Below are 27,531 nucleotides of genomic sequence, written 5' to 3'. Positions count from 1 at the left end.
TTTGGAGTAAATTATAAAGACCTTTCACAGTGATTTCACACCGTTCCAAAAAATTGATTAGGCCAAGCCCTCTGGAGGTCTGAGAGGCTTGAACTAAGTAATGTAAAAAAATACATGTTAGCCAATTACTTATGTTCTATTCACAGCATTAAAATACAGAAAACATGATCCTCAAACGAATGAGTGCACTTCACTGAACATAAAAAAAATCATAACATATTGTTTTGATATGTATTTAGTTCATATAAAAATGAATAATGAATGTACTTCTCTTTATGAAATGTTTCATCTAATTTGATTTATTTAGACAATTCAATATTTAGCAGTTTTTGTTTTTGCTCTTGAGATGTGAGTCAGGTTTCAGGGCCGGATGTGTACACAAATTCACCACCATCCTATGTATCCACTTACTCAACATGGTAATATATATTTACAACTGTTTATTAACAGATAATACTATATATTAACAGGTGTAATGTGGGGAAGTTTCACCAGTGCCGACACCTAACGCTAACTTAACTATAGGACTTTATTTATTTATGAACGAGTGTTAAGTCCACTATAACGACCTTTCCGGCTTTCATCGGACGAGAAAAGATAAGAAAAAGAATACGAAGGGAAAAGCAGGATTGATGGGAGAGAATGGGATATAGAGATAAGGTAGGGAGTGCCCCTCATATAAATAACATTCGGAACACCTCGTAATGGTTAAAACAACTGCAGAACGGAAAGAGTTCCGATGATCACCCGGAAAATCCCCAACATTTATGCACAGATCAACGACAAGTCGAGAAAAACTTCTTCTTACGTTATGACGTGATTTTCCGTAATACGTTGACATATGTTCAAGCGTGAGTTATTACTTCGATTTTTTTGTCTTCAACTCTCTTCTACTTCTTACGGTATCTGAATATTTTTCACTCAAACAACGTCTCACACATTGATTGACGTAATCCTGACCGATATAGCTGTTGTCCGGTTGTTCATTTTAACGGTACAGTCTGTTAATTTTTCCATAAAGGTGATTGTTTGGTTCTTATTTGAGGTGACGTTCACTTTGTTAATTATCGATATTTAACATCACTAGGGAAACTTGTTTCGCCATATGTGATATAGGAATTATGGCCATTCGACAAAGTTGGGTATAGTTGTCATTGCGTGGGTCTGAGTAGTTTCTGGAACTTTTCAGTATATAGTATACAAATTCCATAATGAAAGCTGGGAATTCAATTGACTAATAATACTTTGTTACAAATTTAAGTGTAATACCATTTCATTGTTTAGAAGACAGTTATAAGATACAAATAATGAAAACGAAAGTAAACGATGACAAACATTACAATGGTGAGTGAACAGAGATCATTTTGTTGGTTTCTTCAAACATCAAACCAAGTACTTTCGGTATACGTATTTGATGCTCCATTGAATTAACTAAATATAAGTGTGGCCAATAGCTGAGTAAGTCGGACAAAATGTTAACATATTTTAGAGATGATTTTGTTATTTGATATTATGTATGTTCTCCTCTTTCAGTGAAAAATTTGACCTGATTTTTTCCAGGATTACTTTTATAAACAATGCTTGCCAGACAAGACAGAGTATTCTTGTTAAGATACCATAGGAAGCTATACTAGAGGCAATTGTAACTACAGTCACTATTTTCTAATGATTAACAGGGGTGGTATTTTTAACTTTTTAGCATATAACTATTTGTGGCGAGCAGTTCAAATTTCATCTTGTAAAATCTTAAACTTATTGGCAGTTTTAAAGATTATTAAATTGTTTCAAATGTGATTTATGTCATTGATTTAAGAACTTGCTTTGAACAAATAAAAACAAAAAAGATGAATAAAAATGTTGATTTCAAGTAACCCTTGATTCCTGACACTGTGCCATTGTTACCAACTGAAAACAAAAAATAATTTAAAGTATAACAGTTCCTAACATAAGCTTCATGATAAAGTATGCTAAATTTCTAAAGAGCATATTTTGTTTTTTCTTATTTTGTGGGAGTTAGACTCCTCTCCTTTGTTTTATCATTATTTTATCACACCAGTGTCTGAAAAAATAATGAGCTGCACTCAGGCATGTGCATATGGAGACCTTAAAATCTTTTTATTTTTTTAAAAAGTAGGTCCTATGTCCTAACTTACAGCCTTAATTGACATATACTGACAAGGGGAAGATGTAAAATTTCCTCATATTTTGAAATTTTGAGAGTCGTGTTTTATTTATTAGTTTTTAACATTAATTATTCTATTTACAATTTTACTGATGATAAGAAAAATTCTGCTAGCTACATGCATCACAAACTATGTTTCAAATTCTTGAATTCTGGTTCTGCTGTCATCTGAAGCTAGCAGGAAAGAACGAAAGAAGTATGCTCTGTCAACTAAGAGACAGATACTGTATTTAAGGCTATATACAAGTCACAACAACCTCCTTCTATTATAACTCTGCTGCTGTCCATTTTATTCCATCATGTATCTTTAATTTAGAGTCACTTGTGCATACAGACTTCAAGTTTCAGGAGGTGTTCTCATGGAATTTTGAACAAACGTAACTCCTGAATTCTAGAGTCAATTGATTCAAACTGTGTTTTGAAATTAAATTTTGTATACCCAACATCAGGTTACATTTGCACACAGCTTAGCTACAAGAAAAATACACATTTAAAATCTAAAATGCCAAAACTGGCAAAATTGTGTGAAAGTGTTTGAAATAATTATACAGTATTTAGCCACTGGTGAAATATTTCGAAAACATTGGTTGGGTCCATGCACTGCATGAAAGATTTAGTAGTGATATGGAAATGTTTTCTTACCCAATTTCATTTTCTTGGGCTTCAATTTGAAGCAACCTGTGCTCACATTTTAGCAACCAGTTGTTGGGGATTGTACATTGTGAAGTTATCATTATGAAACTTGTTTGCTGGCAAAGTACATGATAATAAAACATGTAAACAATAATAATACATCCTTTATAATAATAATAACAACAATACAAAATACAATCATACATTATCATAAAATACAATCATACATTATCATTAAATACAATCATACAATACAATCATACATTATCATAAAATAAAATCATACATTATCATAAAATACAATCATACAATACAATCATACATTATCATAAAATACAATCATACAATACAATATCATAAAATACAATCATACATTATCATAAAATACAATCATACAATACAATCATACATTATCATAAAATAAAATCATACATTATCATAAAATACAATCATACATTATCATAAAATACAATCATACATTATCATAAAATACAATCATACATTATCATAAAATACAATCATAGATTATCATAAAATACAATCATAGATTATCATAAAATACAATCATAGATTATCATAAAATACAATCATAGATTATCATAAAATACAATCATACATTATCATAAAATACAATCATACATTATCATTTAGGATTACATTACAAAATCCATAGTTGTAATATATGCACAAATTATTGTAGTGATAAGACGTGGAATAATTTAAATACATGTACATACACAACTTGACACAAGCTTATACAGCTGATGGAATAAAAAAAAAACTTGTATTTGCTGACAGAGGTCATTTAGTTGGTTTATGTGAAGGACCAAGCCAAGGACTTTCTGTCTACTAATTTAATTCTATATAATTGTGAAAGAAATGCCAAATAAGGGTGTTGATTTTAATCAGGTTTTATTTTTGTCAGACTTTATTTATTCCATTTTATTATGTCATCATGTTCAGATGTAAGATAGATGTACTGGGATTATTTATGTCATTATTTTCATTTCTAGAATTACACATGAGGTATCTGTCTTCGAACAAAAAGATAACAAAATGAGTGAGTCTCCATCTGGTATCAGACGAGTGGACCGTCTCACATCGCAAGTTGAATTTGATGCCATGCCGGATGTTTGTGGAAGTAAGAATTTTGTTGAATAGTGCATATAATATATATATATATAAATGATTTTTGACTAAAGAAGAAAGACGTTACATTTTGCACTAGCGCTTTCACTGTATTAGATCTTCAGGTGCATAGTAACTGTACATAATGGTGTGGCATTACAACATGTTATCTGTTCATCTGAAACCAATCGAATACAAAGACAAGCCAAGGAGTCAGAAATTATAAACATTTTAAAACCAGACTTGAATATTAATGTTTAACCGCATTGTAAAGTTTGCAAAATATAATTATGCCCCTTTTATATTATGACGTCATCAACAGATAACATATTGTGACGCCACACCATTATGTACAGTTACTATGCACCTGAAGATCTAATACAGTGAAAGCGCTAGTGCAAAATGTAACGTCTTTCTTCTTTTGTCAAAAATCATTTTTATTTATAATTTACTTGCATCTCGTCAAATCAAGCTTTTTCTATATATATATATATTTTTTTTTTTAAAAACATAAGTGGTTTCAGTATCCATCTTAAGATGTTCAACATGTGAATCTTCCCCTTGGTATTTTGAACTTCAGATAAAGTTTATTTTTAACAATGTATTATTTCCTTGAAAACTGGGGATTGAATCCTTATTTAAGGGTAGTGGGAATCACTGACACAGTACTACATAGTTACATAATAATGAAGACATACCACATTTTGACATGGTTTAGTGACATCAAAGTAGAAAGAGGGAGATAAATCATTGTAAGACCTTTTAGTTTTGGTTTAAACAATTTGATGGAGTACTTTTCTTTCGAAGACATAAGTTTTTTTGCACATTGTAAAAATGATTAAGTTATTAATTTGATTTTACTATATTTTGAAGAATTACTTGTTGATTTGACTGGGGACTTCTAGATCATAGCTGAAGAACAAAATAACATGGACATTCAGGTCTTACAGACAAGTTATTTTCACTTTGTTATTAAAACAAAATTTGTTAGATTCAGTGTAGTTACATTTAATTAAAAGAGGTTTTAGGAAGGTGTTTGTTAATTCCAACTTTATATTGCATATACATCCAGGAGAGCTTTCATCCATGCATTTTCTGTAAAACTCTCTTTGTGTTCTGTAAAATGAGCATATGAATGGTTGATTAAATCAGAAAATCTCTCTTTTTGAATTTCTCCAGACTGATAGACTTGTTAAGATCATGACATGCCATTGGAAAAACTACACCAATATATCTATTGATGATGGTCTCATTATAGCAGTATATGTGTATATATAGTGATGCACTTGAAAATAGTACTTGGAAATAGAGATAATCATGGATAAACTGTAATTACACATTTATTGTATTTCTATGAAAAAAGACCTTGTGAGATATGTATACATTGTTATATATGTATGAACATACATGGACATGGCTATATTAATTTCCTTTTAGACTTGATATGTAGGTATTGTCTGATGTAGTCAAATTAACCATTACATTTTTTCAGAACCTCTACACTTGAGTTCTGAGCCCTTTCCATATCCACGTGAAGGAGAAGGAAAAGCTGGTAAGTATCTCTACAGTACATATATATTATTTAGTAAACACAGAAAATGCAAATCTTCTTTGCTTAATAGGGTATAGGGTCATTGTAGAACAACAAAATAGCATTTCATATTATTTGTTCTTAACCAAATTGTATAAGAGTACAAATTACTAGACGAGGACATACTGGTTGATAATAATGAAATATGGGTTTACTTTGTTACTTAATTAGTAAGACTTTGTTACTACTACATAGTAATATAACCATGTAAGTCTATATTTGTGAAATTGAGAATCAGGATATCATACTGTAACCATACAGAGGTTTTGTCATTTCTAGCTCTCCTGGCCCAAAGGGTAAAGTGGGCTTATGCTGTGGTGCAGCATCTGTTGTCCCTCTGTCGTCCGACATCAACTTCTTCTCAATAATCAATGGACCAAATGTTTTTATATTTGGCTAGTATGTTCCAAGGATGAAGCCTGACGAAGTTTGTGAAAAGAAATGACCTTAACCTATATTCAAGGTCATAGGGGTCAAATGTTTTAAAAACTTTAAATGATTTCTTCCCATGAACTAAAAGACCTAGAGGCATGATATTTGGCCTGTATGTTTTCAGGATTTAGCCGGAAGAAGTTTGTGACAAGAAATGATATTCAAGGTCACATGTGTCAAATTTGTTAAATCGTTTTAAATTACTTTTTCTCATGAACTGAAAGGCCTAGAAGATTGATATTTGGCTGGTACATTCTAAGGATGAATCCCTGATTAAGTTTGTGAAAAGAAATTATTTTGACTCAAATTCAAGGTCACAGAGGTCAAATTTGTTTAAACCTTTAAAAAGCTTCTACTCATGAACAAATATGCCAAGGTGCATGATATTTGGCTGGCATATATATACCAGGTGAGTGTAGCAGGCCCATTGTGCCTCTTGTTTGTAATATTGACAAAGTTTGGGGATTAATGATTTGTCTAGTTGTCTGTGTAACCTGAACAGTAAACACCAGATCCCCATGTTCTAAAGATGTATCATTTTTCACAAAAAACCTCAACCTCAAAAGTTACATCTCCCAGCCTCAAGTCACATCTCCCAGCCTTAAAAGTCACATCTCCCAGCCTCAAGTCACATCTCCCAGCCTTAAAAGTCACATCTCCCAACCTCAAAAGTAACATTTCCTGTCCTCAAAAGTCAGGTTTTCTGGCCTCAGAAGTCACATCTCCAAGCCACAATAGTCACATATCCCAGTCTCAAAAGCAACATCTCCTGACCTTAAAAGTCAGGTTTCCTGGTCTCAGAAGTCACATCTCCTAGCCACTATAGTCACATCTCCAAGCAAATAAAATGAGAAAATGTGTCAATTTACCAATAAATCAGTAAAATCCTTCACTTTTCAAAATTCTGTTAACTGTTTGTGTAAATAATTTCAGTGTTACGAGGAAGTGGACTTGTACTTGAGACGAGTGAAGGAATCTCTGGTGAAAGTCAACAGATCCCATCAGGAAGAAAACTGACTTTACCATCACAAATTTCACAACCATTCCTCTCAGACCGAGATTGTCTTTCAACATTTCTGGAAAACTACACTTTTCTTCACCGCTACTCCAGTTCTGACCAGCAGAAGTACATCACAAGTATAAAATTAATCATGAAACACTTTGAGCGTTTACCGGATGAATTGAAAGCATCCTATTATGATGTAATGATTCTTTATAGTGAACGTGACCAATCTGATGCTGAATCATACTGCCAGAGTCTTAATAATCTGAGTCTTGAAAATGGAAAGAGGGTGAAGGCAATTTTATATAATGACCCAAAATTGGCCAGTGTCAATAGCAGAAACTTAAAAAATTTGGAAATTGCATTTGAGCGATGTACTTTCACTTTTGTATACCTGACTAAACAGTTTTGTCAGTGTGAGTGGTCTCAGATGGCAAGTGAAGGGTGTCTAATGGAAGCAATATACAACAAGGACAAACGATGGTGTGTCGTGCCAGTGTATACAGTGCGGCGTACAAAAGCAGATTTCCGTATCCCGATGGGTCTAAACTCACTAAAGGGGGTTAACTTCTACAACAATGACGATTTTTACCGTCGTGGATTACAGAGTTTGATAAGTGGTAAAATCTACAAAAGGGAGGATCATGAAGAAGCACTGTTTATTGAACAGTGCAAATATGTAGTACAACTGGAAAATCAACTAGAATCAGAGGTGCGAAAGAGACAGCAGAAACTTGATGAAGCAGAACATCAGAAGGGGTGGCCTTCTCCAAGCTCAAGTCAAAAAGAAGAGCTATTAAAGAACTTAGATTCTCAAGCACAAAAAGATGCTGATTCAGTTGTCTTAGATGCAAGACAATATCCTTCTGGAGGGGAAATGTCTAGATCATTGTCAAAATTTCAGAGTGAAAGCTCTGTGCATGGTTACCCATCAATGAGAGATTCTCAGAATCAACATGGGGACCAACCTGACTTGCCCATGCCTTACAGCATCGATAGTCAAGAGTCTGTGTCATTGGGCACTAGAGGAAGTGAAAATGATGCTAGTTTACAAGGTTTTACTCATCATATGAATCCAGGCATGCATCAAAAGCCAACAAAAAAATATTTGCCTGGAAGTGAAAAGTTCGAAGAGGCAACAGGAGAAAAAACTGAATTGGACAAAGATGGGAAGGTGATTGTACATCACATTCACACGCACACACACATTTACAAAGATAAGGAACAAGAAAAGTCTCCAAAGAAGAATGTTATCAATATTTATGGTGCAGAAAATGTAGTGATTGGAGACAAAAATACTGTTGTTGAGGGGGCCACTCCGGCAAGTGCCATGCCATCTGAGAAGGACCCAGAGATGTCAGCAAGCTCCACTAAGACTCCTAGTTGGTAAGCTTTATAAAAACCTTTCGTCACAGATATTGATGTTTTATTCTGCTATGTATTCATTGTAATGAAATAGTTTTAGAGTGTATATTGCCGTTTTTAGACCACCAACATCGGCTAGTTCATTATGCTTGCACTACATTTTGGGAAGAGTAAAAGGCAATGAAGTTACTTGTTACCTTACCTGTCTGAGCTAATGCCAAGGAGCAGTGTCTTGCGTCTTGCATCAACTTTTCCCTGTGACAAACTTCCAGGACCAAAAGTACTGATATTGGGCCAATAGCATGCAGGGCTACCAAAATTAATGATTTATTTTTTTAATTTTTTATTTTGTTGATTTTTTCTTTTCAAGTCTTGTACATTGATATAAATAGTCATTGCAAAACAAGATACATAACATCAAATAATTTTAGTACTGACCTGTTTACAAGTTCATTATTCTTTTTGAGCATAATTTGTTTATTTTCAATAGGAAATGAATCATACTTGGTTAGAATTGTTAGTATAGGATGACAGTTTGACATTATGCATGTATTGACTTTGGCCTCAGGAGCTAGTGGGTGAACCAAAAAAGGGTCAAATTCACTGAAAATTCAAATTTTTTTTCCAATACCCAAATATGGTAGAATTAAATATTCTTCATGGGTGGAGGGTCTTAATGTGCTTTTCCAAAGGTGTATATTTCATGACACAAGAGTCACGTTTTTTCCCCCGGGGAAGGGGTCAAATTTACTATAGATTATATAGGAAAATTACATTTTTGAGCATTATTGAAAATAAGTTAAACTTGGATAGAATGCCTAGTGTAGGATGACAGTTTGATGTTATGCATATAATGACCCTTTCTGACCCTCATTGGCTGATGGGCAGAGCCTAAAATGTCAACTTTCTTCTCAATACCTATATATGGTAGAATCTAATTTTCTTCTTGGATGGAAAGGTCTTAAAATTTATCCCTGTATAAATAGTATTTCTCATTTTCTCTTTTATACAATACACATTCATTCCAATTGTTTTAGTTTGTGAGTTCATTCAGACGACAGTATAAAAGTCACAATCTAAATGACTTTTTCCAATATCCAAGATGCCAATGTAAAAATTAGGGTAAAAAGTCTATACAATAGATAGCTGAGATGAATGGTTATCAAGTGTGTTCAAATGAATGACTTTAACTTATCTTGAGATGGTATGGGCCAAATGTGTATAGAACTCATTAATATAGTGAAGTTGTTCCTTAAGCTGTAATTAAGCCTTTTGCTCCAAAGTTGATGACACTATAAAAATAGGACTTGTGCTACTAAGCAGAATTATCCTACAAACCTGAGACTTTGGTAACCACATTGGAAACTTCTTTTTTGCAATTAATTATTATTACTACTACCCCCTAAATGGGTAATGATGAAGACCAGGGACAGGAATTTAAGGAACTTCTGACTCAAGACTACCAATTAGTTGTGTATTGTCCATAAATTATCATTACTGAAATTTAGACCCTTGTCTACAGTCTTGAAAATCTTCTAACTGCTTCGTATCCTGAACCAATATTAGTATTTAGGCATGGTTTTCATCCATGCATACGTATTATCTACTGATGAAATGAAATTTGTACATGTATGTCCTATTCAAAATGGTTGCCATGGCTGCCATCTTGAAAACTTTGTTGATACTACTTCTCCTGAATCAAAAGTTGTCACAATCAGGGGGGAAAAATTTTTTAAAAATCGTAGTCATCTATAGCAACACAAAATGTTTTAAACCAGTAGAGCACTAATTCTGTCTTATTAGGTTTTAAATAAATTAGATTTCAAACTTTTTTTTTCAATATAAATTACAAGGGCATATATTCTCATCAAAACTCAAAAGAGGTTAAACTATAGCTATGTATTATATGCTACCTTGTTGTGTATACATAGATTGATACAGGTGATGCCAAAGTTATGGTTCAACATTAATATTCATCTGCTTTTCAAACACATTAAATGAATATGTGACATTATGTCACATGTCGTGTAACTTTTCAGTGGTATGGAACACACAAATGTCAAACAAAGCATGCATGTAAGTAAATAAAACCATACTTGATAATTAATAAGACTTTATAATTAGTTATATATAGCCAGGCTTGATTTAGTATACATATTAATACAAAATTAATGTATATCTGAAAAGTATAAGACAGTTGTTTCAAGAAGTCTGCTTGTGATATATTGAGAGAGTATACATGTAATGTGTCAAGGAGGCATTTGTAACTGAAGATCAGTGTACTCTACCAGATTGGTGTTTTAGTTCATAATTAATACATAATCATAACTTGTAACTGTAGCGATTAGTAATATATTGAGGAATTCAATCAAATTTTAAGGAGAGATTGACAATATCAGTAACATACTAAAATAGTGTAGTGTTTGATACACAGCTGTGATCATGGCCAGACATCAGAAACATACTAGGTTTGAATACTGTTTTTTATTTCCTGGTGTCCCATCCTGTCCTGATCCATCATGTCACATTGCATTGTATTGTATCCTGTCCTGATCCATCATGTCACATTGCATTGTATTGTATCCTGTCCTGATCCATCATGTCACATTGCATTGTATTGTATCCTGTCCTGATTCAATGTATGCACCTAGCAACATCATCCTTGTACAGATTTTGGTAAAACTTTATGCCAAGTTTAATTAAGAGTATACTTTGGATATTATTGTGTTTCATTGTCCAAGGTCAGCAGTGCTTTTTATATAGAAAATAGTAATACATAATTTAATTCAAATGCTTAGCAATTTCATTCTTTCATGGACATCGGTCAAACTTTATACAAAGGTCAGTTATGAATAAAGTAAACCTTTGGTCAGTTTGAACAAAAGTAATTAAATATTGTTTGAACCAGGTGACTTTGGATTAATGTTTGTTAAAATCTTGATTAATTTTACAATGATTGGGACAGTCTTTACATGATTAACTTATCAAAATTGATAGTGAAAAAATCTTGTTTTGTATGAAGCAATTTTATGTTTGACCACAAGGCCAGTGTGTAGCATGGTATTTTGAAGCATTGGGAAATTATTTCAGAAATCATTTGTCATCTTTTAGATTTTTTGTTAAATTGTTGAATAGCTAAATAAGCCAGGTGAGCAATGCAGGCCTCTTGTTTTTTAGCCCACCACCATCTGTAAACAGTTTTTGTTATTGCTATTTCTTGAGAAGTACTGGATGGATCTTTCTCAAATTGCATATGTAGGGTCCCCTTGGTCTCTAGTTATGCCCATTTGATTTTGGGACTGATAAGAAAAGGAAATGGCTGACAGGCAGCCATCTTGGATTTTTTCAAATAGATTTGTTATCACTATATCTTCAAAGGGAAGATATGGATCTATCTCAAATTTCATATGTCTGTTCCCCTTGGTCTCCAGTTGTGCCCATGTAATTTTGGGACCAATCAGAAAACCTAAATGGCCAATGCTATTTCTTGGGAAGTACTTGATGATGGATATTTCTTGAATTTCATATGTAGGTTTTGTTTGGTCCCTAGTTGTGCAAGTTTGATTTTGGGTCTGATAAAAAAAATAAAAATGGCCAAAAGGCAGTCATCTCAGATTTTGACATTGCAAGTTTGTTATCGCTATTTCTTGAGAACTACTGTATATATCTTTCTCAAATTTCATATGGAGGTTCTCCTTATTACCTAGTTGTGACCATCTAATTTTGGGACTGATCAGAAAACAAAATGGCCGACAGATGGACATCTAAGAAGTTTGTTATTTCTTTTTCTTGAGAAGTACTTGATTGATCTTTCTTAAATTTCATATATAGGTTCCTTTATATCTCTAGTTGTGCCTGGTTGAGTTTGGCACTGCTCTGAGAATCAAATGGCTAACAGGCAGCCATATTGGATGTTATCGGTATTTCTGAGGAAGTCTTGAACAGAGGTCTCTCAAATTTCAAATCTAAAAGTAAAGATTGTTATTGCTATTTCTTAAGAAATACTGAATGGATGTCAAAATTCATATGTATGTTCCCTTTGATCTCTACTTGTGCTTGTTTGATTTTGGGAAAAAAACAAAATGATGTCCAGGCAGCCATTTTGTATTTGTAAAGATTATCAGTGCTATTTCTGCACAGAAATGTTCAAATATCTTATCATTAAGAGCAAAAACAGAGAAGAGAGAAAAAGGGAAAAGATCCAACTTTCAAAGAGGATATAAAAATCAATGGTGGGCGCCAAGATCCTTCTTGGATCTCTGGTTGAGACAGCTTTTTATCATTCTACCTCACCAGGAGTGTGGTAAAATGAACATATTTTTAAACTCATTCCAAAAATTTGATGATAAAATGGAAAGATTTACTTTATGTATCATACATTTTAATGTTTTATTCATTCATATCAAAGACACAGAAATTTTAACTTTTACATCTTGTTATTGTAGCAATCCTAATGAGAGTCCTTCCTTGTCTAGTCGACAGTCTATGGAGGGTCCTAGTCGACAGTTTATAGATGGTCACCCATCATCGTTTCAGTCATCAGACAATCATGATACAATGACCAAGAAAACGCTTTGTTCTACAAGTGATGAGTCCAATATTGAAGATAATCAGATGGAGACTGATGTAAAGAATGAATCAGAGACTTCCAACAAACATTTAAGTTTACCAGCCAGTAAAACATATTACAACACAACTACAACAGCCTCTTCAAGTTTGCCTTCAACAAATGTGGCTTCATCAGTTCAGTCAAATATCTTACCGATGGTTGCATCAATGAATGTGAATATTTCATCAACAAGTATGACTTCAAATGTTTCATCCACAAGTGTGCCATTAAATATTCCATCAACTGCAACTGTAACTGCAAATATTTCATCGACAAAAGAAAATATATCTACATGTCAACCACAAACACAAAGTATGAAAAGTATGGAAAATATTCCGAATGCAACTGTATCTATGTCCGCTGTTTCATCTACAAACAGAATTCCTGAACATACTGAACCAGTTACATCTGAAACCAATACTCCTGACGCCCCAAGTATTAGAACAGGCTCTGTGACATCATCCAGTGCACAAAACATTTTAACAGTGCCGAAAAGAAACCACCCGCACATAAATCTGCCTAAAAGGCCAATCATTTTTTCGGAGAGTAGAGCAAAGCCGCAAGCTATGGCAAAGGTTATGCCATTACAGAATCAACAGACAAGTAGTTCTGTTGATGATGAATTCAGGAACAACTTTGGAAGTGAATCAGATGATTGCAGTAATATAAATCAGACAGAGCTGAAAGAGGTATATCAAAGTGAAAATACTTCTGTAAAGACACCTGCAGCAACTGAAACAAGAGATCAAGATGAAACCGAAGAGAAACAAGTAGCTAATGTTCTTCCAGTAAGTCGGACAGACTTAGAGCCTGACTGTAGTTACAATAGTGAAACTTCTCCGAAAATCTACAATCATGGAGGTAGGTTCCTTCTTCACAGAAAATGATCATAAAGAGGTTTATTCAGAGATGGGGTAGACAAGTAGTAGTTGTAGACTGATGATATCTTAACACAGGTGGTAGTTGTAGACAGGTGGTAGTTAAAGACAGATGATGGTTAGAGAAAGGTTATAGTTAGAGATAGGTGGAAGCTATAGACAGGTAAAAGTTTTAGACAGGTGATATTAAGTTTATATATTTGTAGTAGTTATAGACAGGCAATATTTGAATACAGACATTTTGCTGTTGTACAAACCTCATAGTTCCCAGGCAGTTGATAATTGTGTTTACCTCCATAATTCATTTCAGGCTTGACAAATGTTGATCAAGATGACCAGGCAGTGTCCAGAGTTTTGGAAATGGGATTTCCAGAAAAAGACATAAAAGCAGCACTGATGTCTCTTCAGAGCCGCGCCCCAGGTATTTTATTTCACTTTTATTATGCTCCCCCAAATTTTCTGGGGTAGCACATAGTTACCACAATGTGGGTCAGTCTCTCTGCCCATTTTTTATGTGTCCGGAGCATAACTTTTCCCACAGTTACATAAGAATCATCAAACTTGGTGTGTACACCATTTACACTGAGTGTTCTTGATTCAAGACCCACAACCATTTATTTACATAGTTATAGCCTGTTAAAATTATATGTCTAGTATATAACTTGGCTTGCTTATGAACTAGGATGATGAAATGTATACATTTGTCAAAGACAATATATATTGTGCCAAATTAAGGGCTTGCAACTCTTTAAACTACTGAGTTGTTGCACTTTACTCGAATTGAAATTTCTAGTCTTTGCTTTTAGTTTTCCTAGGATAATGAAATTTGGTGTATACTTTGGTCACACTAAGTTGATACAGTATATCAAAATAAGGGCCTGCAACCTCTTCATTACAAAACTATTTCCCCTTGTTTAAATTTTGTGTTCAGAGCATAACTAGAATTGAATTGGTGTACATGAATATTGTGTCTTTTTACAGTACAGTTTTTAAAAACAGTTTCAAAGGCTATAATCTTTGAACTCTTGAAAATTTCCATATTAATTTATATTACAATACCAAAATTTAAACACACTTTATATGTAGCCAGTAACATTCATTCCTTATAGCTGACTTGTACATTAAGTATCAGACTGAGTGAGATAAACCCATACTGTCAGAGCTCAAGCATTAGTATGTCTTAAGTCACTAATGCATGTATGTAACATGTTCAAACATTTTTTTATTTCACTTCTAAACTTTCCTTTTCAACACAATTTTACTGAAATGTGTCATGAATATGACAAAATACAAAAATCACAGGAAAAACCTGAAGTATAGTTAGTTATCTTAGGGGTGCATTAGTTAGTACATATACTCTAGCATTGTAAGCTCACCTGCATCAAGGGCATGTTTGTTCAGATGAATGACCTTGACCCTCTTTCAATGTCAAAGGGGTCTAATGATTTAACAGCTTACAATCGCTTTTCAACAAGCAATAGGTCCTGGGTCTTTTGTATAACTGCAGAATAGGTGAGCAATTTAGGCCCATTTGGCCTCTTGTTTTATCTGCTTTGTATGTGTGTAATTTTGATGTGAAAATGTCTATGCATTGGAATTAAGATTATGTCTGACATTTAAGAGGTATGAAGCAATGCAATGCATTGAAAAATACTTGAAAAGATGTTTATTTTAGTTAAGTTTGGAATAAGTCATTAAATCTTGAGTCAAGTTTGGAACAAGTCATTGAAACTTGAGTCAAGTTTGGAATAAGTCATTAAATCTTGAGTCAAGTTTGGAACAAGTCATTGAAACTTGAGTCAAGTTTGGAACAAGTCATTAAATCTTGAGTCAAGTTTGGAACAAGTCATTAAATCTTGAGTCAAGTTTGGAACAAGTCATTGAAACTTGAGTCAAGTTTGGAACAAGTCATTAAATCTTGAGTCAAGTTTGGAACAAGTCATTGAAACTTGAGTCAAGTTTGGAACAAGTCATTGAAACTTGAGTCAAGTTTGGAACAAGTCATTAAATCTTGAGTCAAGTTTGGAACAAGTCATTAAATCTTGAGTCAAGTTTGGAACAAGTCATTAAAACTTGAGTCAAGTTTGGAACAAGTCATTAAATCTTGAGTCAAGTTTGGAACAAGTCATTGAAACTTGAGTCAAGTTTGGAACAAGTCATTGAAACTTGAGTCAAGTTTGGAACAAGTCATTAAATCTTGAGTCAAGTTTGGAACAAGTCATTGAAACTTGAGTCAAGTTTGGAACAAGTCATTGAAACTTGAGTCAAGTTTGGAACAAGTCATTGAAACTTGAGTCAAGTTTGGAACAAGTCATTGAAACTTGAGTCAAGTTTGGAACAAGTCATTAAATCTTGCGTCAAGTTTGGAACAAGTCATTAAATCTTGAGTCAAGTTTGGAACAAGTCATTAAATCTTGAGTCAAGTTTGGAACAAGTCATTAAATCTTGAGTCAAGTTTGGAACAAGTCATTAAATATTGAGTCAAGTTTGGAACAAGTCATTGGAACTTGAGTCAAGTTTGGAACAAGTCATTGAAACTTGAGTCAAGTTTGGAACAAGTCATTAAATCTTGAGTCAAGTTTGGAACCAGTCATTAAATCTTGAGTCAAGTTTGGAACAAGTCATTGAAACTTGAGTCAAGTTTGGAACAAGTCATTGAAACTTGAGTCAAGTTTGGAACAAGTCATTAAATCTTGTGTTAAGTTTGGAACAAGTCATTAAATCTTGAGTCACGTTTGGAATAAGTCATCAGATCTTGAGTCTTACTGCACTTAGGGGCTTTATCTCTTTGATTGACTAATATTTAATTTCTCCTTTATCAGACACATTCAAAATAATTCCACAGCTACATTTTGTCATTTCTCCTCAAAACCTTGTGGTATACAGATGAGGTTTTTTTCCCTTTTAACTCTAGTGCTCCAGATTCGAAATAGGGGATAAACTTGTCTGCAATCATTATAACTATAACTGGAGTCATTCCTCAAGAATGCAAGTCATTCTTCTGTCAGAAATTGTGAGCAAAAATGTATTTACAGGTTGAAAAATATCAATTGATATGAAAACTATTCAGTTTAATGTTAACTTTCCACAGGTCGCAGACACTTTAGTGTTCCAAATCTTCTTGATGAGATGGATAAATTGCAGGAGATGGCTGAGCCTAAATCAAGCCGTGCCAACGACTTAGACACTGGTATGAATTGAGCCCCATATATTGTGTCATTTAGGATGTCTGACAAGGAATTCTAGATATAAATGTATATATATTTTTATCAGAAAGTTTTAATTCTCTGTGTCGGGTACATATATAGAAAAAAAATGTAATGATAAGATTTTGAATTTCCCGGATTTTAACCACTGTGTTAACGACATGATGGATAAGATACATAATGATATGTTCATCACTGTGATTTCTTTATACTATCGACAGTGAGTTGTGTTTTTACTTCATAATTGTTTCTGCAGATCTTGTTTACACACCTGTTTACACACATGGTCCAATCGATACGCGTGGTGTTTTCGTATGACTGCGGTACACCGACTGATCAGCACACAATGTTTATCCACTGAAAACAATTGTTTCTGATAATTACCGATTGATTACACGCCAGGATATATACTGATTTGTGGTTTGACATTAATGCGAGACTGTTGTAAACAGAAACCAGCGTTATAAAAACACAGGACGCCATCTTGAAAAAAACGTTCTTTTATTCTTGTCATCAGTGTTAATTCCTGTGAACATAGCCTTAATACAAACAGAAAAATTTCGACTGGAAGTAAAAAGAGAAAATTCTAACGTTTTTATTTTTTTCCCACAGAATCAAAAATCCACGAATTTATGAGTCCACGAAACTGTCTAATTTGTAGAAACAACGAAAATTGAACCCAACGAAAATAAATGAATCCACAGTACAGTGGAAGCCAGTTATGGCCATTTTTCATCACATGGTTTAGCTAATGATGTGACATTCAATGACAATAGGGAAAATCATGTAAGACGACTACTGAATGAAAGCACTCAGAATTATATACCTGGTATATAGGCACCATGGACCTTGGATAGACTGTTAAATATGGATTATTCGAGTATCTGTGACTCAATATTTCAATACTTTACTATCTAAAAATCAAGCTGCTTAATTATCTTATATTGCAGATAACATGAAAGTTTATGTCTGTTTTCAGATTAAATTTATATTTCAGATGGTCCAACTGATGCTGGTTTTGTGCTACTTAATGAAACATCTTCAAGGCAAGACAGACATGTTGGGCCTCAAGGAAGAAATTTGCCAGCAGACTTTGCTCCAAGGCACAATAGAGGAAGTCCCAACCCTGAAGAGTCTCCTCGTTCTAATGTTTCTTCACCAAATACAGGATCTCCATCCTCCAAGGAAAAGTGCAGAATTTCATGAGGATGTTTGCAACTTTTTGTTTAATAATGTTATAAATGATGTGTCTCAATGTCTTTACTAATCAAAGGTAGACTATCTACCACGTATCTGTTCCTTTCAAAGGAGTACTGTACACAGTGTGATGAGAATAAAGATTTGATATAGAAAAGCAACAATATGTAACCATTGGAGCGGTGTTGAAGTTCATGGAATGATAAGGGAAACTTTGGGCCAGAAGGTTACAGGAAGACAACTACAATATCAGAAACAGACTGAAATCAGAGATATGTATCATGTTGACATTTTATGGAAAATGATCCTTTTAAACAGAAGGAAAATAGAAACAAATTTTCCCAAAATGAGGCAAATTGGAGAAAACTAAGTTTCCCTGCAAGAAATTAACGATTTGTTTTATAAAAAGATACAAGAGAGTTGAAGATGAGTTTGCCAACAAAATGTGTTTACCGAGACATGTTTTCCTGCTTTTCATGTGATTGAGATACCTTGTCATTGATGTGACGAGAAAAAGTGCCATTATGTTTAGTTGGATGCTACATGTATATGACAGATTGTGCTGATTAAAGGATATTACCATGTTCATTTATAGAAACTTAAATGTAAACTCTATACATTTTGAAATATTACATGTATTTCTGAACAATTGCTCTGCTGCATGGTTGAGTGCTAAAACAGCTAAGTGTTTAAATGGCAACATGGCTCACTTTGGTAGAACACTGCATGGATGTTCTCTTCTTTTGTCCTAGACGTGTAGTTTAATAGTGTTGACAAGATGTTTTGTAAAACTGTTATTGATATGAAAATCAGAAAGAGAAGAGGAACATCTCCTGAAGCCCAGGAGTATACTCTGTATTCTCCTAAGCTGCTTGCTCCTCCTGAAGTTGAAAAGCATACTCTACTTTCTGTTGGTCTCTAGTTGTGCCTGTTTGATTTTGGTACTGACCAGAAAAAACAAAATGACCCAAAAGCGGACATGTTGGATTTTGACTAGATCTTTTATTGTCATTGCAATAAGGCTGTAGAACTCCATTATGTCTGTATATTTCATGTTCTGATATGTGGATAGCTACACCTAAGTTGGAATGTTTACAATCTCTGCTTAAAAGAATCAGATTAAATTGAATTTGTTTTCATTGCTTTACGTAAACCAAGGAAATAAAATGCAATGTAATAGAAAGTAGATGAAAGAACTATTTATAGAGTTCTGAAGTGACCTTGTTCTAGGTTTATGAACTGAATATAGAAGTTGGTGAAGTAGAATCCTATAGATGGTCACATCAACTACAACCGCTATACATCGAAAAGGCATTGTCTAGATAAATGTATAAAAACTTTTAAAAAGTTAATGAAGAAATTATTCCATAAATGATTGAAATACAAATATTGCTGTCTTTTTAGCCTGCCATCTGAGGATGGTCACTCAAGTGGCTGACAGGCAGCCACCATGGATTTTGACAATGAAAGTTTGCAACTACTATGTCTTAGGAAGTAATGGATGAATCTTTCTCAATTTTCTGATGGTCCGTTGTTGTGACCATTTGATTTGGGAATAGATGAGAAAAACAAAATTGCCAGTGGGTGACCATCTTGGATTTTGCTGATAATAAAGTTTATTATACCTATTTCTGAAGAGGAATTAAATTTTTTTTTACGTAATTAAAGAGGAAAGAAAAATAAAATAAGGGAAAAGTTTCTACTTTTAATGAACATACAATATAAAAATCATACAATGATGGGTGCTGAGATCCTACTGGGATATATTTTTGCATAATGAAGACAACAAATCAAAGGGGTAGTGAAAACCATGATTTCACTGGGAAATTTTACTGAAAAGGGGAAATATTCTAAAACATGGAAAGACAGAAATTCAGAAAAGTGAAATGTAGTTGTACTCATTTTAAACTTGTTTAAGACCACAGAGAAAAAAATAACTAATTTCATCATGTTGAAATTAATTTAGTTTATTACATTTACCTATCACCTCATTTTTATATATACCTGGTAGCTTATTTAATGGATCTGTACACAGCACATCCTGTGATATATCTGTCCACCACTGTTTGCATTGCCCCCAAACCGAAGATGACATATTTTTATTTGTAGAGCCACAAACACTTATTCCCGACGAAATACATATTAATTTGGTCCGTTCCTGTGTGTCTGTCCGAGGCCTTTTTCAGGTTAATAACTTTAAAACCGTTCAACTCCCCCTTCACAAAAATGGCTGTATATATTAAGTTAGTCTACAATGACAACATTTCCTTTTTCAGTTTTTCTGTTACTAGGGAAACATAGCCAAAAACACAAAATTAGTGTTCATTTTCCTTTACTTTTGTTCACATCAGGGTGGTTAAAAAACTACAAGCAGTCTGGACTGATGTGAGGAGAGAATTTTATTTAAATATTATACCTTTGTAACCAGAACAGCTTCAAGTAAATGTCTTACTGTAGATATTGTTTGTGATGCAACCAGAATTGTTCTTTGTGTTATCTGTAAAACTGCCTACATTTCACTTTGCAACACCATCATGTAAGAACATCACTACAACCTATTTATAAGCTTGTATTCACAGAATTCCAAAATTGTGTTTGCCTTCATTTCCATCATTAGTAAGTACAACTGATGTTTTTAAATGTAGATATTCCCAATTATGCTGAAGTGCTTTAATATGATATTTACTGTACGTATTAGATTTGACCTTCACCCTTTATATATGTACATGTATGTGATATCTTATTCTTTTTGTAAGGTTTACAACAAAGATTTCTTGATAATTTATCAGTGTGAAAAATATTATTACACATTAGTGTGGTTGGACTGTTAGAACAGGAAGTGTTCTCTTGTTTGCTAAATGCACCATGTGTAGCAATAGTAAATTTGAAAAAGAAAAAAAATGTGCTGCAATTTTAGATAAATGTGCTTTCTGCAGAGAATAGGGAACGGAAGTGTCATTTACTTTAATTTTTCTAGTACTCACATGGTTACACAGAATGTTTTTACAACAAAACCAAGAGCAGTTTAATGTGCTTTAATTGGATAGCATTAATTTGCTTGTCAGCACTGACAAATTGTATGAGAGATTCTTATTAATCAAGTGTGTTACAGTTTGGAAAAAATATACAATGCATGTTAATACTACTTTTTCATGCACATATTTACTAACTTTAATGTCTATAAGTTAATTAATGTTTGATTATGTTTTAATTTCCTATTAGATATTTGTGTCCGAATAGAAAATATGTGTCATCTATAGTATAAATATGCAAATGTTTACCTTGTCTGTAGAGAAAAAAATGCTAAACAAAATAAGAACTTTACAAATTGTTTTAATCATTGATACTGATGCTTTCTCTTTTTTCCTCACTTTGAATTCTAGAATATGGTCAGAATGAAATGCCTAGAAGGCATGGTCTATGGTTGCCATAGCTTTGGTAATGCTTATTTTTTTCTTTGTATTTATTGAAATACCTTGTGAGAAATGATTTTTTTTTTACTGATACTTACGATGCTGCTTTTTAATAGTCCATATGATTGATTTGTGTTGATATAACTTAAAATCTACTGCAACTCTCATCAATTATTTACATTTTTAAGCCTGGTAAATATTAGCCACAATATACTGCTGGGTTAGAAATTTTCACTTATCTTGATTAGTAAAGGGTAAGAGTCTAGTAAAGCCAGTAGTTCGGGGTTTGATCCTTGGCACAGGCAATGAAATAAGTTATGTCTCTGTAATTCATGTTTGATAGCAAGCAGGCAGGGAATCCCTAACTCATGAGTCTACGCCAAATAGGAAGTGGGAGGGCAAAGAGGAAATACTTGGATTAATGAGTCGGGGAATCCCTAACTCGTAAATCCATGTTTAATAGCAAGCAGGCAAACAGACAGGGAATCCCTAACTCATAAATCCATGTTTAATAGCAAGCAGGCAAACAGACAGGGAATCCCTAACTCATAAATCCATGTTTAATAGCAAACAGACAGGGAATCCCTAACTCATAAATCCAAGTTTAATAACAAGCAGACAGGGAGTTCCTAACTCCTGAATCCATGCCAAATCACTGGCAGGCAGGCAGTGATATTCCTAATTGTGTGAAACCTCTCTAATAAATGCAGTCAGGCTGGCTGACCTGTTGTGGAAAGCACTCTGTCAGCCAGGAAAATGTTTTAATTTACAATAAATGGATTATATATTCTTAGCCATATTACTGCTGCCACAGCTATTGTCTCCTATAGTAGTTATGGAAAGTCCAGAAAGAATACATTGGGAATTTCAAAAAAGATGATTATAGTAAAATATGAACTTCCTCATTCAGCTAAGTTGTTCTTACTCCTCAGTGAGGGCCTTAATGATAGAGTCGTTATGTATCTCAAAACTGATATATATCTTGTGTTTGTTAAATAAAATGGCTTGAAAAAAGAAATGTTGGGGCTTGCAACGTCACATTGTACATAACATATTTTTGATTAACTGTGATTTTTAAAAACTTGTACAAACAGAAGTAAAAATTTCCAGGCAATGTGATGGGAGTCTATTGTCGAGTGTGTTTTGTACAGTTAAATTGTTTTCTTTTTGGAACACCTATATTTAGATCATATTTCTGGGAACTGTAAACATGCTTTTGCCTGCAAGCTCCACTTTTAATGTGTACAGAAATGGAAAGAGACATAGTCTATAAATGTGATTGTGGTGTGTGTAAATTGCATGTATCACATATCTCCAAATAAAAAAGAAAAAAGAAGACTTTTGTGTTCGTTAGGTCATATCACCCAAAAGGTCAAGATGATCAATTGCTATATGCATCATCTGCCATCGTACACCATCCATAAACTTTTCTTAGAAAACAGTACTCCTGCTTAATGCCAGGGCAGATTTCCACCTGGTTTAGCCTGAAACATAACTGGGGGTAGGGAATTATTTCTTCGATTCAGAGTGTTAATTCGACCATGAGGGATTTGGCCCCAAAAGGGTAGTTTGACAATACTTTGTTTCAAAATGCTTCTCTTCCTTAATACTTTGGTGGATTTTATGCAAATTTTGTCATTATTATCATTAGGGGTTGGCAAAGAATTCTTAAATACAGAAAGTTTATTTGACTCCAAGGGACCTGGGGGTGGACACGTCCCAAATGGGAAAGTTAGTTGATATTTTGCTTTGAAAGACTTCTCCTTCTTAATGCCTGGGTAGATTTCAACCTAATCTTGTTTGCTTTGGTCCAAAACCCAACATAACACGTCTACAACAAAAAGTCTGATCTACTTCTCAAGTTTCATTCACACCAATGAAAAAAAGTTTGATTTGTTAAGGAAAAGAGAGAGATGATTTATTATTTTTCAGTCTGGTCATAACTTCAACATAGTATCCACAGTAGTCATTTCGTAACATGATTGTGCAACTGTTTTTCATGAACAGAACCTTACCATTTATGAGTTTCTGAAAATTTCTAGGAATGTTCAAAATTTGAATCCATCAGATTTGTCAGACCACCATCAGCAAATTCTGAGGTTTGTTCATCTGTTCATCGATTGTCAGATGACCGGTAAGGGCCATGGCCCTCTTCTTTTTTTCAACAACCAGTTTTTCAGTCCACTTCACCACTTTCCCACTAATGATAATGATTCATTGTATCTTCCATGAATTTCACACAATAGGATTACATACAGTTTGTTACTGTGAGGGACCACCCATGTCTTAAATTTCGACTTAATTTTTATCGCTGTATTAAGAAAAATATCCAATGACAGCTCAACAGGGTATATAGGAATGTTTCCCAAACATCTCACAAAATTTTACACCGTCGATAGAAGACAAAATTATCAGAACCGGCACTGCTAAAGGTATTCTAATAGTTTGACTTAATCTCATTTCAACAGATACGTTATCTAATGACCAAAACATGTTATTAAATCACTAATTAGTGAGTTCTACTGGGTATGGACATGTAAATATTGAATACTAGTATAGTTACCACACTTCTTGCACAATTCTTTTGTCCGTCGTCTGATACCGCCGACCAGATGCTGGAGCTTGTTCTAAAGAAACCTCTGCCAATCCTGAATGTTTTGTATTTTGGATTCCTTGTATTGATGTTTTGCCAATGATAGTCCTTCACATGCTTAATTGGGTTCATGTGTGGTGACATTTCAGGCCATAGGAGTGTCTCTATCACGTCAGGTTATAGTGTTGCACTAAGCGGGCTCTGTGTGGTTTGGTATTGTCATCCATTAGGATAGGCCGAACTGCCAATGGATGGCCATCGGAATGCGGATCACCTAAAAAAGCCAATAGATCTGATCACGTTACGTTTGCTTATTTAAAGTTCGACCAAGGACATGAAAGCGAAGCTTTGGGTTTGGAGAAAAGCATCCCCAAAAGTTGTTTCGCTAAGAATGTGATAACAATAGTATGCTGTATTTCTTGGTCTCCCATCACAGTCTGTCATCTGTTGGCACCGGTCATGGGAATCCACGGCAGCAATGTTGCATTCTTAAATATCAACAGTGTTAACAACATTAAAACGATCATACTAATGAGCATCAAACATTTCTAATTTTTTCACCCAGCTGTGTCTCCTGCAGTACGCAAAAGGAACATCATTATTCTAGAATGTTATTTGCAGAACTCTTCCTCCTCAAGAATCTCCTTTTAACAACAGGCCATTTAGGTCTGTGGTTACTGGAGATCTCATCATTTTTATGCTCACTGTATATAGTCGCCACTTTGTCGGTTGGTCTGTCCGTCCGTCATTATTTTGTCCGTAGCATATCACAAAAACTGTAAGAGGTATCAACATGAAACTTACTAGGTAGATAGATCTCGATAATGAGACTTGCCGTGTACAAGAACCACAACTCTCTTTTGAATGATATAGGAGTTATTGCCTTTTGTTATTTTTCATACTTAAAATTTTGCCAAAATCAGCCCTTTTGGAACTAGTGTTAATTTGGGAGCATCCATCGGTTCTAGCGATTCTCTTGTTTAACACGTTAAGATATGAGAAAACATTTCATGAAGGTTCCTGGTATTTAGAGACATCTGCCATTGATTTGAACATCAACTTAAGCATAATCTACACTCAAATTCAATACAACTATGGCAAAATATAAACAAAAGAAAAATTAATACACAGATTCCTGAAAAAATACAAGAAGAACAAGACCAAGTGTTCTGGAGGAGTAAGCATCTTCTGCTTCATCGATAAACGCAACATAAAACTTGGTCAAATCAAGTAAGTAATGCCACATTCTAAAATGAGAACAAGATATATAACAACGTAACAAACAGGCGAACTAACGAGCAACTTACACGTCTAGCTCCATATTGACGTCCCCCCACCCCAAAACAAAATCAAAGAGGAAAAAAAACAAAACAAAAAGGAAACGGAATATTTCCTTTAAAAAAAACTTCCTGTAATTTTATCAACCTCTATCTTTTGAATCTCAGTGTTATGAGTTTGCCTTTCAGTTGACGACTTCTTGCACGAAAATCGTGATCATTTGAACAGGCCTTTGAATATCAAATTAATTCGGACACGTAAACAACATAGGCTAGGGATACAGGAATGTTACTATCCAGAAACGGAAATTGAAATCATTCCGCTTATCATACAGCTCGATGGAAAACTGTTCATGTTGGTTTCATTGTAGGGAGTGGTCGAAATAAGCAACTTGTGTAGAAGAGTATGCCATGTCTTTGATTTCTAATTCTGGATGGTCAAAACTCTTTGGATGTCTTTAAAACCACGTGCGATATGAAGATACACTTTGTGTAGGAACTCATTAGACTCTTTTCATGTTAGTCTTTTACCACGTCCGGCTCTGTGATTAGAATCCTCTTAGTCACGTGACACCCGACATTCCTCGGCTTTTGTTTACTACAACAACATGGCAAGTGACGTCTCCATTGTAAGAGGCGTGGCCTCCGGCGCTGACTAGCTATGTAAGCCAGGTGTTAACCCAAGTTCTGAGCCTGGGTCTCCAGTGGTTTAGAAAATAAAACTAGGAGTCACATTCAGCAAATAACAAGTTTATTAACATATATAAACTTAACAGAGCCCTACACATGACCGGCTGTCATTAGGACACACGAGCACGCACACACAGAACGAGACAGACACAACGACGGAAGGGTCAGCCGGAGCTTCTCACGGACATATTGACATTACCTGACGAATGGACTTACCAACACATACGGACAGAAGACAAACAACCTCCCACCAGTGGCACGACGAGACGAAGACGGCTGAACGTGTGTGCTACTACTAACTCCCGAATGCACGTGTGTTACCTGTATTTATGTGGGCACGGTGCCCAATGAGAATAAGGGTTACATCATGCACACATGCCGTCAGCCAATCAGCGTCTAGCTTAAATATAACTACAACCCTCCCCGGAATTTAACACGGAAGTTTACAACATGGAGGACACAGTGACAACAGACCCAGTCCCAATGACAGCAATCCATAGTACAGATATATAAAACAGGTAGTATCCTAACAGTACCCAATCATCCACACCATAAACACATACCCACATTCACTCAACTACACGACCGGCCGGTATTACTATACACATGACACACTGTCAGACACAACTTTTACACTATCATGAAAGCCACAGCTACAGCGCTATCTGAAAATCACAGGTATTTCCCACAGGCACTCGAGGCCAGGATATTATTTTTTAAACATTGATTTTTGTTTTAGCACTCATGACTGACGTTATTTAAACGAAATATCAGCAGAATTCAAGTTTATGAGCCGGTTGACAAATCCGAGGTCCACGGTCATTAAATCTTGAATTCTGCTGATATTTCGTTTAAATAACGTCAGTCATGAGTGCTAAAACAAAAATCAATGTTTAAAAAATAATATCCTGGCCTCGAGTGCCTGTGGTATTTCCACCACAAATTTAAACAAGCCGCTTATTTGTTAGAAAAATTGCTTACATCATTGCAAATATGAAAACCGAAATTTTGCCAGATTATTTTCAAACAAGATTTTATTGTATGCCCGGCTTGGTAGTATTCCGGACTTTTGTTTTGCAATCTTCCAACTGCCAATCTTTGGAGATTTAACTGAATGATATTTTGGTCGGGTTTCAGTGGTTATGAACAAATCCAATATTTTACAGAAATACAACTATGTTTGTAGGCAAGTATAATTTAAGTTATAATATGACTTATCTGCTTACACAAGGGTTGATAAAACAAATCCTGGTTCCTCCGGAATGTAGAATTAGCGTCTTGTTTCGTTTTCATATTGGTCTATACAAGGACAGCTGCTTTAAAAGACATATCCA

General features: G+C 34.3%; 1 protein-coding gene across 2 annotated transcripts; it reads left to right on the top strand.

Annotated features, from left to right (window-relative positions):
• Positions 1 to 793: 793 nt before the first annotated feature.
• Positions 794 to 22,960, top strand: LOC132557916 (uncharacterized). Of its 2 annotated transcripts, none has more exons than XM_060222443.1 (8): positions 794 to 851; positions 3,829 to 3,956; positions 5,436 to 5,495; positions 6,900 to 8,355; positions 12,780 to 13,804; positions 14,132 to 14,242; positions 16,913 to 17,011; positions 18,025 to 22,960. In XM_060222443.1, exons 2-8 carry the CDS (start codon positions 3,872 to 3,874, stop codon positions 18,231 to 18,233), a joined length of 3,045 nt encoding a protein of 1,014 aa, XP_060078426.1. In that variant the 5' UTR covers positions 794 to 851; positions 3,829 to 3,871; the 3' UTR covers positions 18,234 to 22,960. The 2 variants fall into 2 exon arrangements, with proteins under 2 accessions (XP_060078426.1, XP_060078427.1); XM_060222444.1 differs by having other exon boundaries at positions 18,007 to 18,064.
• Positions 22,961 to 27,531: the final 4,571 nt, after the last annotated feature.

Source organism: Ylistrum balloti, unplaced genomic scaffold (assembly GCF_031769215.1).
Source record: "Ylistrum balloti isolate Yb309-2 unplaced genomic scaffold, AGI_CSIRO_Ybal_v1 Utg370740, whole genome shotgun sequence".
Classification (NCBI taxonomy): domain Eukaryota; kingdom Metazoa; phylum Mollusca; class Bivalvia; order Pectinida; family Pectinidae; genus Ylistrum; species Ylistrum balloti.
Note: the sequence above shows the minus strand (reverse complement) of the source record. Positions and strands in the feature narration are given on the sequence as shown.